The sequence below is a fragment of the Seriola lalandi genome, unplaced genomic scaffold, assembly GCF_002814215.2.
Source record: "Seriola lalandi dorsalis isolate HSWRI2012SDOR001 ecotype SW California unplaced genomic scaffold, Sedor1 jcf7180002054394, whole genome shotgun sequence".
Classification (NCBI taxonomy): Eukaryota; Metazoa; Chordata; class Actinopteri; order Carangiformes; family Carangidae; genus Seriola; species Seriola lalandi.
Genome location: NW_019524947.1, coordinates 402953 through 417472, shown reverse-complemented (window position 1 = coordinate 417472; position 14520 = coordinate 402953). Strand labels below are relative to the sequence as shown.

General features: G+C 39.4%; 1 protein-coding gene and 1 long non-coding RNA gene across 4 annotated transcripts in view; both read right to left on the bottom strand.

Annotated features, from left to right (window-relative positions):
* Nucleotides 1-143: 143 nt before the first annotated feature.
* LOC147818928 (uncharacterized) lies at nt 144-7462 on the bottom strand. Its single transcript, XR_015437466.1, has 2 exons — nt 5054-7462; nt 144-383 (listed from the first exon to the last, which is right to left on the bottom strand). It is a non-coding gene; the product is annotated as an uncharacterized LOC147818928 (long non-coding RNA).
* Nucleotides 7463-9253: 1791 nt separating this feature from the next.
* The window catches only part of fbxw7 (F-box and WD repeat domain containing 7), a 109886-nt gene continuing 104619 nt past the window's right edge, over nt 9254-14520 (bottom strand). For 2 of the 3 annotated variants that reach the window (XM_023409497.2, XM_023409498.2), the window contains exons 10-11: nt 14009-14219; nt 9330-11754 (exon numbers count right to left, since the gene is read on the bottom strand). In XM_023409497.2, coding sequence (XP_023265265.1) covers nt 11486-11754; nt 14009-14219 — 480 coding nt within the window. In that variant the 3' untranslated portion in view covers nt 9330-11485. Of the gene's footprint in view, nt 11755-14008; nt 14220-14520 lie in introns of all 3 variants that reach the window. The other variant, XM_087174917.1, reaches the window with a different exon arrangement.

Genomic DNA, 14520 nt, shown 5'->3' with positions numbered 1-14520 from the left:
TCTGTTATGTATGCCTCACTATAATATGCCTTCCTATGCCTTACTATACTGTTACGTTCCCTGTGAGATTCCAGGGGTTGGGGAAAGATAACAATAAATTAAATAGTAAAACAGGCCAAGCAAAAAAGCTACAGGGAAACAGATTCAGAAAATAATAAAGAAGTTTTATTCACAATAAACTGCCAAAACTACCAAATCAAGACAAACCAAAATGAACAATAAACACCAAATGTGATCACTATAGCTCCAATGAGCTATCTCCAAGACGACACACAGACAGTCCAACTGCTGTCGAATGGCTCTATGGCGCTGGTCAAGCCTCTGTACTCCGCCTTTATACTCCAGCCTCTGAATGCAAACAGAGATCAACTGTGCCGGAACACCTGCAAGAGAAAAGAAGAGGGCAGACCAGTACATAAACATAATACCACGGCATACTATAATATGACATGTCATTATTATACTGTGGCGTTTTTTGACTTACTATTATGTGACTTAATTTATGCCTTACTTTACTATGAGCTTTATGACTTTTTATGCCTCACTATTCTAGACTTTTTATGCCTTATTATACTATGTCATTTTTATGACTTTTTATGCCCCACTATGCTATGATATTTTTATGCTATTACTATGCTATTCTGTTATGTATGCCTCACTATAATATGCCTTCCTATGCCTTACTATACTGTTACGTTCCCTGTGAGATTCCAAGGGTTGGGAAAGATAACAATAAATTAAATAGTAAATTTAATGGTAGTATATGTCGTTTTTATGACTTTTTATGCTATACTATACTATGACGTTTTTTCTGACGTTTTTATGCCTTACTATAGTATGACTTTTTATGCCTTACTATACTATGTCGTTTTTATGACTTTTTATGCCTTATTATATTATGACTTTTTATTCCTTACTATACTATGACATTTTTATGACTTTTTATGCCTTAGTATGGTATGACGTTTTTATGACTTTTTATGCCTTACTATACTATGACTTTTTATGCCTTACTATACTATGACTTTTTGTGCCTTACTATATTATGTTGTTTTTATGACGTTTTATGCCTTACTATAGTATGACTTTTTATGCCTTAATATACTATGTCGTTTTTATGACTTTTTATGCCTTATTATAGTATGACGTTTTTATGACTTTTTATGCCTTACTATACTATGACATTTTTATTACTTTTTTTGCCTTAGTATAGTATGACGTTTTTATGACTTTTTATGCCTTACTATACTATGACTTTTTATGCCTTACTATACTATGACTTTTTGTGCCTTACTATATTATGTTGTTTTTATGACTTTTTATTCCTTACTATACTATGACGTTTTCATGACTTTTTATGCCTTATTATACTGACGATTTTATGACATTTTAAGCCTTAATATACTATGTCTTTTTTATGACTTTTTATGCCTTACTATACTATGACTTTTTATGCCTTACTATATTATGAATTTTTATGCCTTACTATACTATGACGATTTTATGACTTTTTATGCCTTACTATACTATGACTTTTTGTACCTTACTATATTATGTCATTTCTATGACTTTTTATGCCTTACTATACTATGTCGTTTTTATGACTTTTTATGCCTTACTATATTATGACTTTTTATGCCTTACTATACTATGACTTTTTATGACTTTTTATGCCTGACTATACTATGTCGTTTTTATGACTTTTTATGCCTTATTATAGTATGACGTTTTTATGACTTTTTATGCCTTACTATACTATGACATTTTTATTACTTTTTTTGCCTTAGTATAGTATGACGTTTTTATTACTTTTTATGCCTTACTATACTATGACTTTTTATGCCTTACTATACTATGACTTTTTATACCTTACTTTACTATGACTTTTTATGCCTTACTATGCTGACTTTTTTATGCCTTACTATACTATGTTGTTTTTATGACTTTTTATGCCTTACTATAGTATGACTTTTTATGCTATACTATACTATGACCTTTTTATGACTTTTTATGCCTTACCATATTTCGACATTTTTATGACTTTTTATGCCTTACTATACTATGTCGTTTTTATGACTTTTTATGCCTTATTATAGTATGACGTTTTTATGACTTTTTATGCCTTACTATACTATGAGATTTTTATTACTTTTTTTGCCTTAGTATAGTATGACGTTTTTATGACTTTTTATGCCTTACTATACTATGACTTTTTATGCCTTACTATACTATGATGATTTTATGCCTTACTATACTATGACTTTTTATGCCTTACTATACTATGACATTTTCATGACTTTATATGCCTTAGTATAGTATGACGTTTTTGTGCCTCACTATAGTATGTCATTTTTATGCCTTACTATGCTATGACTTTTTATGCCTCACTATACTATGACTTTTTATGCCTCACTATACTATGACTTTTTATGCCTTACTATACTATGTCGTTTTTATGACTTTTTATGCCTTACTATTTTTTTTTTTATTCCTTACTGTACTATGACTTCTTTTATGCCTTACTACACTATGACTTTTTAGGCTTTATTATATGATGTTTTTATTACTCACCATACTGTGGCAATTTTTTATGACTTACTATACTATGATGTTTTAATGCCTTAGTATACTATAACGTTTGTACGCCATTAATATACTTTGGCCTTTTATTTATGCCTTACTACACAATTTTTTAATGCCTTACTATACTATGACTTTTTATGCCTTAGTATACAATGATGTATATATATATGACATATATGTTCCTATATCAAGAGTGATGTTGGTGTATGAGTCAATTATAAAAGGATATATTATTATGACATGTATACATCCTCTGGATATATAGTAAGATATAAGATATAGCTAAACACAAATGTCAATATATGATATTGATCCAATTTCATAAATAATTTTACATATATACTCTATCCTTTAAATACATATATGATTTAACTCCATACATACATATATTTTATATATAGAAATTCAACACATGTACATATATTATTTTCTCGTATGGGCATTTCTGAATGTAAATTCATAGCTTTTATGTTAATAAATCGACGGCATTAAAAAGCCAATCTTTTTGTTTTGAAGGGGTGACGGGGTTGTTGCATCCCTCAACATAATTTCTCACTCACTGTACCCTGAGTGGTTTTTAGTCATGAAAATCATTTTGGTTTAATTCAAGTTAAAATCTCAGCCTATAAAATCAAAGCAATCTGCGTGGCTAGGAACACTACATGTAAATAGTGGTGTCGTTTGTCATCTGGGTGATCTGACCTTTCAGCTGTGTGTCAGTGAAGATTCTTAGCGCCCCTACACACTGTGAGATGACAGCAGCAGGGTCATTGCATGTCACACTGTTCAACATACTGTAGGTCTAATAAAATCATGTCTGCAGTTTGTTTCAGATTGTATCTGAATCTGCACTAAAACAAAACACAAACCTCAGTCATAGCACTCGCTCTGTTTTTTGAAAAACCTTTTTCCAGAAATGACTCCTGCAATGTCGGCCAGTGTGTTCTGGTTTGTAAATGTGGGTCATAGACGGAATCCCATTGAGAGAAATTAGCCCTAAATTTCTGACAGTCAGACTTTAAAATGCAGAGAGTTATTTGGCTGCAAAAGCTCCAAACTGTCCGTCAGTGGATGTGTGTCACAGTGCGATCTAGGACTACAGGTTTCCTTCCTGATTCTCAGCTTTTGTCTGGGATAGTCTTTAATAGATGTTCAACAGTAGAGGAATAACAGGAAACAATTGAGAGAGAGAGAGACAGGGAATGACATGTGACAAAAGTCCACAGCTGGGGCTTGAACTGGGAGCAATATGGGTCATGGTTGGTGCCATAAAGCCCTGGACCAGCAGGGCGCCCAGAGGAAATTTCTTAAAGTTGCACAGTGTAAAGGAGCCTTTAGTCATCCAGGTCACAGGATATGTCAGTACTCAGTAACTATAATCTATGCTGTAATGCCGTTCTACCATGTCTTTCTTCAGGCAGTTTCCTACTGAGCCAGAACCACATGAGTTTTTCCCCTCATGAAGACTCGTATGACAGTCGTGTGACCTATAGACCCACATATGACTGTGATGACCCCCAGGGAGTCATAGAAAAAATATTCACATCCTTTACTTCAGTTTCAGAGTTCATTACATGACAGGATTACTGTTACTAAAGAGTTCAAATGTGAGCAGGATTTTGATGCATCTTGTTGAGTGAAGCTAATTTGAACCTTTTTATGACCGTACACCCATGGTCCATCCCTCACATGTGTTTCTTGCTTTTTCTGTTTGATTAAACCTTTTGTAGGAGGGTGGACAGACCGGGCTTGATTGACATCTGTCTCATCTTCAGGGCAAGTTACAACAAGAAGTTACTGTTTATGAAGTAAAATCAAAGGTAAATCACTCATATTATTAGTGCATGGACTTTGGTGACCTCACATAAATCCTTGTATAACCTGAGCAGGTCTCATCATCCACAGTGATTTAAAAACACCTCTCTGGACATGCAGGCCTTTAATCCGTAGTGATGCATCATATTATATTTGCGCCCATTAGTTGTGTATATATATTAATTGATCGACAGAAAATGAATCTGCAACTAGGCTACTTTGATATTCAATTAATTTCCATTTCAGTCATTTTTTCAAGCTATAAAAAAAATTGTTGCTTTTCTTTGTCACTGTAAACTAAACCTTTAATATTTTTGAGTATTTGGACTCACAATTGCTGTTAGTTGCAGCCATATTTGTAGAATTGAAGTAAATGAAGCTGTTAAAATAATTTAGTGGGGTAAAGAATATGTAATATTTTGCTTTGAATTGTAGATTCAAAGTCGTACAAAGTAAAGTATAAGTTCCTCAAAGTTATGCTGAAGTACAGTACATGCAGAGTTGAAACAGAAAATTTTAGATGTTCTTTATAATTCAGCCTGACATGATTTGTAATTTATTGAGACACTGAAAACTCAACCGTGATTTAAAATAAATGTCTAGCGGTTGGAGGTGTGTTGGATATTGAGTGAATGAATGACCCCTGCAGTTTTACCTCCTGCTGTCAGGTTCTTGATACTGGCAGTCAGGCATGAATCCCATCAGGGCAATCAAAGGGCTTCAGCTGATCCGATCTTCCTTGCATTCACCTGGGTGTTATTAACCGTGCCTGATTTGAAAAAGAGAGAAAAGGTGAATGAATATTTCTGCTTCAAGCTCTCTCATGCAGGAATATTGTACCCGAGAATGGCCCTGACACATCTCATTATGAAACACAAGATGTGATTTGGTGAGCTGCTGAGCTGTGATCAAATGCAGAAATCCATTCAGATGGCCAATTTTACCAGTGACAAACCTGGCATTTCAATGGCGGTTTTCAAGAACTGCAGATTTTTTTTGGGGGGGCAAGACAACTGTAAAGGAGAAAAAGGTCAGACTTGTCAAATTCACACTTTGAGCCACATTGGAGTTGAGTGAACCTCCTGACCCCTCAGCCTTCAATGTATTTGCTTATCCAGAGGGGGAAGCGTGAAGACAAATGGTTGACATCAACATCAGCTGCCTGAAGGAAACAAAAACAGTTTAGATCAACCTATATGCACAGATCAATGTTGAACTCCATTCAACATCATCCATTGACAGCAGGTTATGGCGATTAAGTTCTCCTTTATCAGTTCTCGGGCTACAACAAAGGTCCAAAATAGGATTAAGCAGAGACGTGAAACGCTACCACTGCTAATGCTACAGTCCTTTGAGAATCTGCTGGCAATGAGAGGAGCCACGATGCTGCAGGGCAGGATTACTGAACAAAGAGATGGAGGGATATGAAATGAGGTGTGGGAGCCCCCCTCTATCTCTTTTATCTTGACATCCAAACCCCTTAAATGCGTCCCATGCCATCAAAATCTGTTTGGCGGAGGTGCATCCCTCACTGGTTTCCATCTCTCATGACCGTGGCGTGTTGTTTGTGGCTGGATGAGTTACTGCTGAGGGCAACAGCAGACGTGGTTCGTTTGAGCGGTGAGAGCAGAGAGAGGGACATTCATTCATCAAGAGGAAGAAGTGTAGTGCAGTCCAGGCAGTAAGTGTAAGGTAGATAAATGGCTAATAACCTCAAAGAATGAGATGATTCATCACTTCCTAGAATTAAGTTCATTAAAAGACTGCCTGTGGAGATACATCAGTGTCTCCTAGTCCAGATGATCTTGTTTGTTACAGTATATGAACCATTGAGCTTTTTCTCCAAGAAAAGTACATGTTACGAATGTTATTTCCCCAGAAAGAATTTCCTAAGAAATCTAAACCGGAGTAGAGCTGTTACTTTCATTATTGATTCTCCAGCTATTATTTATTTTCTCAGTTTTGGAAAGTAACTAGGTACAGGTGAAGATTAAAATGTATATTTGTTTCCTATCATTGGATTAAACTACCACAGTAGTATGTAAAGGAGTTCAAAAGTTTCAAAAGATTCAGGTGTGTTATGCTACTAACCCTAGCCCCAGGCAGAGATGAGGAGCGGACTACACAGGTTGGATAAGTTGTATAAACACTGTTTTTACACTGTGGTGCAGTCTTGCTTCTTAAATATCGGTGAAGGATGTAAGCACCTCTTCAAATGCTGTTGTCTGTATCAATCTTTTAATCTAGGTAATGTCCAAAAATAGTGAAAAAATGTATCATCACAAAGTAATAGTCTTGAAATGTGTTGTTTTGTAGGAAGAAATGTCCAAAACCCAAAAATATTAAATTTCTAATAATTTAGGCTACTATAAGTACCACCTCGTGGTTGTACATATCCGCCAACCAGTCCAGTTGCAGTTACTTGTGAATTCTTCAGTTGTCCAAAGACAAGTTTTGTGAGCTCACAGTGACCTTTCACCACCAAAATCTAATCAGTCCAAGTGAATTTTGTGCCAAATTTAAAATTCCCTTGAGGTTGTTCCTGAGATATCGCGGTCAGGGGAATGAGACGGACAACCTGAAAACATAACGCCTCCGGCCACGGCTGTCGCCAGCGCAGAGGCATAAGAACTGACAAAAGTAGCACAATCTCACATGGGAGAAGCTGTAACTAGAGAACAAAAACTAATCTGCAGCCATTCTAGCAGCTTTGTGATGCTGCACTGGTGCACAGCTGTGTTTTCATTTCATGGCAATCCATCCAAGAGTTTCAGTCTGAGTGTCACACTGACAGCTTTTCATAGAGCCACACTGCAACTGTAGCAAAATCATTAATCAGTTAACAAAGCTGATGAACTCTACATCATAGATTCGTTACAACATTTCATGTCCATGTGTGAAGCAAGAAAAAGATTTATAAACAAATATTCTGTTAGGCTATCAAAAAAAAGTCGATTACTATCCTCCATGACCAGTCAGTGGAGCAGAGCTGCTGCTTACACAACACATGAGTGGAGCCTGGGAACAAACAGGCGGACAGAGTAACCTTGCCAACCAAAGTGGAAACTCCCCCACGCGTCCATTCATGTGAGGATGTACAGCTCTTGCTGCTTCCTCACAATACCGTTTATATTGTGAGTGCACACTGAGCTCTGAGGCCGGGCCAGAGACGAGCTATCACTAGGCAACAGGCAGGAGGGAATCCGCAGCACAGACCCTGTTACTGCTGCTACACTGAGCTCTATGGGCTCATGACAGATAACCGTCTGGATATAATTGACACTGACCAAAAAAACAAAAAAAACAAAACAGAGGGTCACATTCAAATAGTTCCCCGGTCGCCCTCACAGAGCTTCAGATACAGCTGAGACAGTGAATGCAACATGTTCTTCTGTTCTGGCATCAGTGAAGCTGAAAATGCATAAATTATCTTAATAGGTTGAAAAACAAGAATTAAATTAAAGACTAAATGGAAAAAAAGAGTCCATTATCATTTTCTAGAGGGGAGATTAATCTCTTTCAACAGCGGGATTAAAAAATACAATTCTTAACGAAAAAATTTTACATCTGCCTCTTAAGGCTACCTAGCTCAAGCGTCACTCTGTGCAGTCAAATGCAACGATGTCTAAGGTTGCAAACAGATTAATTTTCATAATCAAATAATCATTTAGTCTATAAAATATCCAAAAATAGTAAATTACCATTACAAAATCCCAGATTCCAGAGAGACATCTGCAAACTGATGTTGATCAATTTTTTTTCAATTTACCAACCTTCATTGGAATCAAAGAACATCCTGCTAAATTCTGTGGAAACAGACCTCAGACTGGCCCCACTGTATGTAACGTTGAGCTATTGAAAGAACAGAACTGGTGATACTCTTTATTATTCTTGTCAACAAATCCCCTGAAAAAAAATAAGATCTTACTAACAAGCATTGCCTGTAAGGCCAAAGCCGCAGAGCTTTTTCCTCTGTGCCATTGAGCTCCGTTGTTGTTCCTTCATTACAATAAACAAGAACACTGTAATTTATTTTGGGTCAATCCCACATAACACACTCTTGCTGCTATAAATACCCACTAGAGAGAAAATAGTCCCCAGCAAATGCGCTATTTACTTCTGTTTGAGTAATGTTTGCCGAAAACTACAGCTGCCTTTTTTTTAATGATCAAAATACATTTGTGATTAAACGGTGTCATCCGCTGTTGGAACCAATAGTCTTGGGGCCACAAACCCAAAGGTCAATGCGAGCGAAAGTACATTCACAGCTACTACTAGCTGTTAGTGTCCAGCGCCGTTAAACCACTGCAGGCTACTAGGACAAAAGCTGCGGTAATTAAGAGCTCCAGTCCAATGTCAAGCAAATGAAATCGATATGGAAACATTATGGAAATATGGCATTTGTGTTTATTTCTTGTATTAATTTGAGGAAGGTTAGTCTCCTCATGTTTTCATCTGCTGCTATTTTTAGTCTCGTCAGTGGAAGTTTGAGTCACATGCTTCATGGTCGGCGTGATTAATTAAGTCTGATTCCATTGCACATTTTGCTTATCTATATCTATATATCAACTTTTTTTTTTTTTCCTCCTTCCAAATTTCTGAAAGAGGCAGGTTGGTTGGTTTTGGTCATTTCAGGGCACAATAACAACAAATATAGAAAATCGCCAGCTTTATGCTTTTAGATAATCGTGACTTGAGAAACAAACAGGAAGCAGAACAGAGGAGATGATTCATTCCTTCCACTGGATCAAGTAGAGTTGCCACTGAAGGAAACTCTGACCTACAATGAATGGCTGTGATCGTTTTGGCCCGTAAACCTGCGCTGTGATAAATGTTGGAAGTATTCCCTCGTGGATGTAATTAACCAAATAATTTGCTTTATTGAACATATAAGATGCCTTCACACAGGTAACAAAAACAGACAACTGATATGCTTGAAATGAAAAAAGAAAAACCCACATTTTATTGCACTTAAGTTATAAGAAAATAAAATTCTAAGTGAATCAAACAAATACACAATCCCTTTAAGGTTTTTTCTGTCTGTTTTCTTTTTTGCCAGGCAGTTTACATGAACTGAAAAAATAAAACACCTGCAACAAATCTGATTTCTCAAACCAGATCATAAATTAAAACAGAGGGAGAAAACAACGAGAGGAGATAGAGCAAGATTGTTTTCTTTTTTCTTTTTTAATATACAGTGTTATACCACTTTCACAGTTCAGCTTGAGTTGTGACTCTTGGAGATTGAGACGATTTTTCGTTTGGCTACAATGTTTCAGTTCACGTTTGTTGCCTTTGTGTTTTTATGTTTCCCACTGACGATCCACGAGGCTGCGACCGCGGTGATTTTCACTGCAACACATGTAACACTAAGACTCCTGGCAGCTCGACCTGTCACTTGATGCTTGTGATGGTCTCCTCTGTTGCTTCAGACATCTTTGAATGGAACAACAATCACACATGGATACGAACAGTTCTCTCATTCACGTGTTAAAGTTGATACATCTGCTAGTTTTTTTTTTTTCTTTGCCAGTCCACACAGCATTTGTACATTTCCCCAAAGAACAGGCCGAAAGAGCTTTGTCCCAAGGAATGTGTTTACAAGTTGCCCATTAACACGCTTAACACACGCACTCATGCACGCACACACACGCACGCCAACAGTGTACATCCGCTTGTTTCCTCTCTGCAGGCGATCCCGTCAGAATCTGTCGGACGCGCTCCCTCCTCTCAGCCTCGTAGAGGCACGTTTGGCTCAAGTTTCAGTGGCAAAAACAAACAAAACAAAACAAAAATGTTGGATGTTATCTTTTGTCATCTTTTGTTGAAGTCCAAACATACAGAGTTCAATTTGGAATTTCGCCTGGGACTAAAACGTCACAGCAAGTAAAAGTTCCATCTCTCTTTTTTCCATTCATCTAGCAGCATAAATACAGTTTGGCCACTGGGGGAAAACAGTAGAGGGGAAGGGGCTGGGGGGTTCAGGGGCATTAATCCACAGCGCTTTGAGAAAAGAACCTTTACTTCTCGTTAAGCACCGGCATTGAGGAAACCACCCCAGCTAGACTGAAAAATTCTGGACAGCATTGATGTTTATGTGGAGATGGAGCTCCAAACCCAGGTATGTAGAAAACAGAAAGGAAGAACAAAAAACCTTGTGACATAATGACAGCAAACCTAAACCGAGCAGGTTTCTAATACTGGGATTTGTTGCTGTTGGCAACGGCAAGGAAAGAGGAAAAAAAAAAAAACAACATCAATAGAGAAACCCCTTTCATATGATAAACCCAAAAGGTACTGAAATTCACAGTTGTGTTTGTGTGCGATATTGTAAAGAAATCAAACTACAGAAACCGAGTGGAGAACAAGAACGGAAATGGAGTGACAAGAAACGAGCCTGATTACAGGCTGAACCCTCCAATTTCTCTCCTCTACATCAAGCAGCTTTTCACGTGGAACTGTGTGGAAATTCACCTTTAAACGTCTCCCACCTTCCCCAATCTTTTCCTACGGTCAATGTTTTCCACTTTTCTGGTTTGAGTGTGTGTGTGTGTTTGAGGGCGCGTACTGATGGGGGGTGGGGGTTGGGGCTTTAAAAAATAATATATCTCTGTACATCTCAAAATCTGTCAGGCTTGAAGCGAAACCAAGTCTCTGTGCGAAGCTGCCCCCGAACCGAAAGGGTGGAGAGTCACTTCAAAAGAGTTCAGTCGTCAGTCATTCCTTTCTTCTTCTCTTTTTTCTCCCAGCTAATCAAGGGACAGACCGGTCATGGCCCCCTGCCCCATTTCCAGCCCGATCCCCTCTGGCTCCACCTCGTACGGGTGGTAGGGGTACAAAGCAGGGGCTAAACACATGTGAGGGTCTGTGGCTTTGTCAGTAACATTTACCCAAAAGGGGGACGGGGGAGATAATTGTAGAGGACAGGACAGCCCACTGTTAGTGGTGGTGGTTGCAGATTTTGCGAGTTTGGGTGAAGAGTTAGCGGCGTTGGCCCTCTGGTTTCTAGGTGCCTCATCCCCCATTCTCTCTCTATTCCTCCCTCTCCGCGGTGCGCTCTCTTCATGCTTCCCCACCACGTCCCTTCTCACTTCATGTCCACGTCAAAGTCCAGCACCAGCAGCTTGGTCTCCTCTGTGCCGTTGCGGCTGCCAACTGCGCACACCAGCTTGGTGTTGGAGGCCCGGATGCGCCACACCACACCGCCGCTGCCGCCACTCTCCAGAGTCACCAGGTTTCGGATGAACTCCCCCGTCTTCAGGTCCCACAGTTTAACTGTGCCATCGTCCGAGCTGGTGATGACAAAGTTCTTGTTGAACTGAAGACACGTCACGGCGCTCTGGTGCTTGTGTGGACCTGAACACACAAAGAGAAAAAAAAATGGTTAAAGGGATGAAGTGTGACGTAGAGAATGACGAGGACAAGCTTTAGTCTTTTTCACTACAGGAACTCTCCAGTTATGTACTAAAACAGAAAAATAACTGGGCATCACACTGCAGGCTGTTGCTACAACAGGCATCTCGCCTTTCTGGCATTTTTAGTCTCCATTTCTGCCTCTGCACATCTGCTTTCCAATGTGGGAAAAAAAGTCACCGGCATGCATAAGTACATGACAAAGGACAACATGATGACTATGTTGCTACTCATGCAAAAAGTTGTGTCTGCTTCTGGTTATCTACTGTCCATGGTTCTTCAACTGTGATGAAAACACAGTAATGTGCAAGAGGGACTATTAGTTCCTGTTGGGTTTTCCAGTGTTTTATTGCTGAAGTAGATCATCTCCGCTAATTTCATATAAACCTAAAACATTAAGTTTCAGGAGAAAAGAGCAAATGCTGTATGTAATGAGTTTGTCTGTCGGTTAGGCTGTCATCTCCTGAGGGAAACAGATCGTGACGAGAAGCTTACAAACTTGAATAAACACTTTCATGCAGGGAACCCTGACCCGGACTCTATAGTTCCTCCTATAGCTCCTCTTGTCATTCCTAATAACTAGAGGAATGCAGTGAGCAGAGTCGTGGATGGGTGAATTTGAAATGAAAGAGAGTTGTGGCAGGAAAAAACAGCTACAGAATAAAGAGCTCTAAACAAAAATTCTTATTAAGTCAGCGAGAAGGGAAAAGCTTGTCCCTTATTCCTGAGGCTGATGTGACAGTGTAGTGAGGTCTTCCTGCTGTAGTCAGGCTTAAGGACGGGCTGCAGTGAGACGCTCAGGCCTATCACTGTCGCGGAGTCTAAGCGGCTCCAGCTACACTTCCGTCTGCTGTGTTTGTGTGCTGGTTGCTGGCAGGAGGCCACAGTTAAAGTGAAGATGGCGGCTGTTACTGCTTTCATTGAGGTGACTTTATTTGTGGCTGTATGTGTGCGGCGACTTAAGATTCCCCTAAGGACATGAAAATGATATCTTAATTAAATCAATTAGGGTGACATGAACACAAACAAGCTCAGAATCAAGTGCAGGCAAATGAACTGCTTTTTTTTTTTTTGCTGAGGTTGCTATAGCAGCCATTTCATTCAGAAATTTAATTTCTTTCCGCTTTCACAATCCATTTGCAGAGAAAATCTGTCGAAATCTCAACAAGCTTTCACATCTTTTCCATTTCTGTCTCCGGTTAGTTCAAAGGCTGTGTTATTTACCCGAGTATACAATAATGCTCTGCACCAACCCCCAACATCCCTGCCTCTCTCCTCCCTCCCTCCCTCTCTCTGCATTACCACAACAAAGCAGCCTGCTCCATCACTACCTATACTCCCTTCAGCTGACAGTGATGGCCTTGTATTGGCCTATTGTCTTATCAAAACACATAAATGAATATGCAAATGCTTAGCAGAAATTGTCCACTGACCTAATTATGTGACCCACAAAGTTCCCCTGCCCTCTTCCCCTCACTGTAGTTGCCCCCTCTTAACAAGGCACACACACATCCTCCCCCTGGTTTTATCCCTGCCTCTCTTCAGACTCTCACTAGGGAATCCTTTTGTTCAGCGGGTGTGTGTGTGTGTTGGTGTTGGGAGGACCAACACGCAGGGTTGTAGTTTGTTAATGAGGGCATTTAGGGGCGGGGCAATGGTGGTTGCCACTACTATTCAAGCAAAGGATTTCCAACTTCCTGTGAGGCACCAGTGCTGCTAATGGAGTTCAAGCTATTCAAACTGACACAAAGAAAATGAGACTAATCAGGGCCAGCAGACCCACAAGGTGTTGGCCGAGTACAGACACACGCACGCGCGCGCACACACTCACACACACACACGTCATTTCGTCTCGGTTCTAACTGAACCATCAGTTTCAAGTCCAAACGTGGATGCTTTTTGTTGGTGTTTAAGGTTGGCGCTGCCATTTTTCTACACTTATGTACAGCTATATATTCATATATTTATGGCTCATTTACAGTTCAGAGTAAATAGTAAAGGTTTTTTTTTCCTCTAGCTCTTCTAACATTAGTCCCTTCCATTTTTCTAAGTGCTCTGCTGCAATTTAAGGAATGACTTAGATCTGCACTGGGGATGTGTTAAATTAACTTAACTAGTTTTTGCTTAGTGTGAATGATACACTACACTTGAACTTTCATATAGCTGATACAACACCCTGCTGAGATGGTGCACTCACCTTGCAGTGTTTGCAGGCACTGGCCCGTCTTGATGTCCCAGATCTTGACAGTGGAGTCTGCATTGCCTGAGACCAGGATGTTGTCTTTGAGCTCCATGCCACTGGTGAGTGACTGATGCCCTGTTAGCGTGTGGATGCAATTGCCCGTCTCCACGTCCCAGACCCTTATAGACGTGTCCAATGAGCCGCTCACCACGTGGATTCCATCAAACTAGAGACAGAGAGGGTCAATTTCAATTGGCTGGAAATCAAGTTGCCGGTTCAAGGTAACCGCAGATGTCACCTTAACTTGCAGTTGATGGCACAGATGCCTACATAGCATAGTTTGGTTCTATTAACAAGTTTAAAGTTAAGATTAAACTCATTGAAATTAATGAATTTTATTGATCTGTGAAAGCTTTGTGTTCCCCCGTTTAAACAGCCTCCTCTCTGAGGGCGACGGTACCCGCTAAAGTGCACTGTCATCACACAGAGCGGGTGAGAGGACATCTTAGAGGACACACAGGAATTAA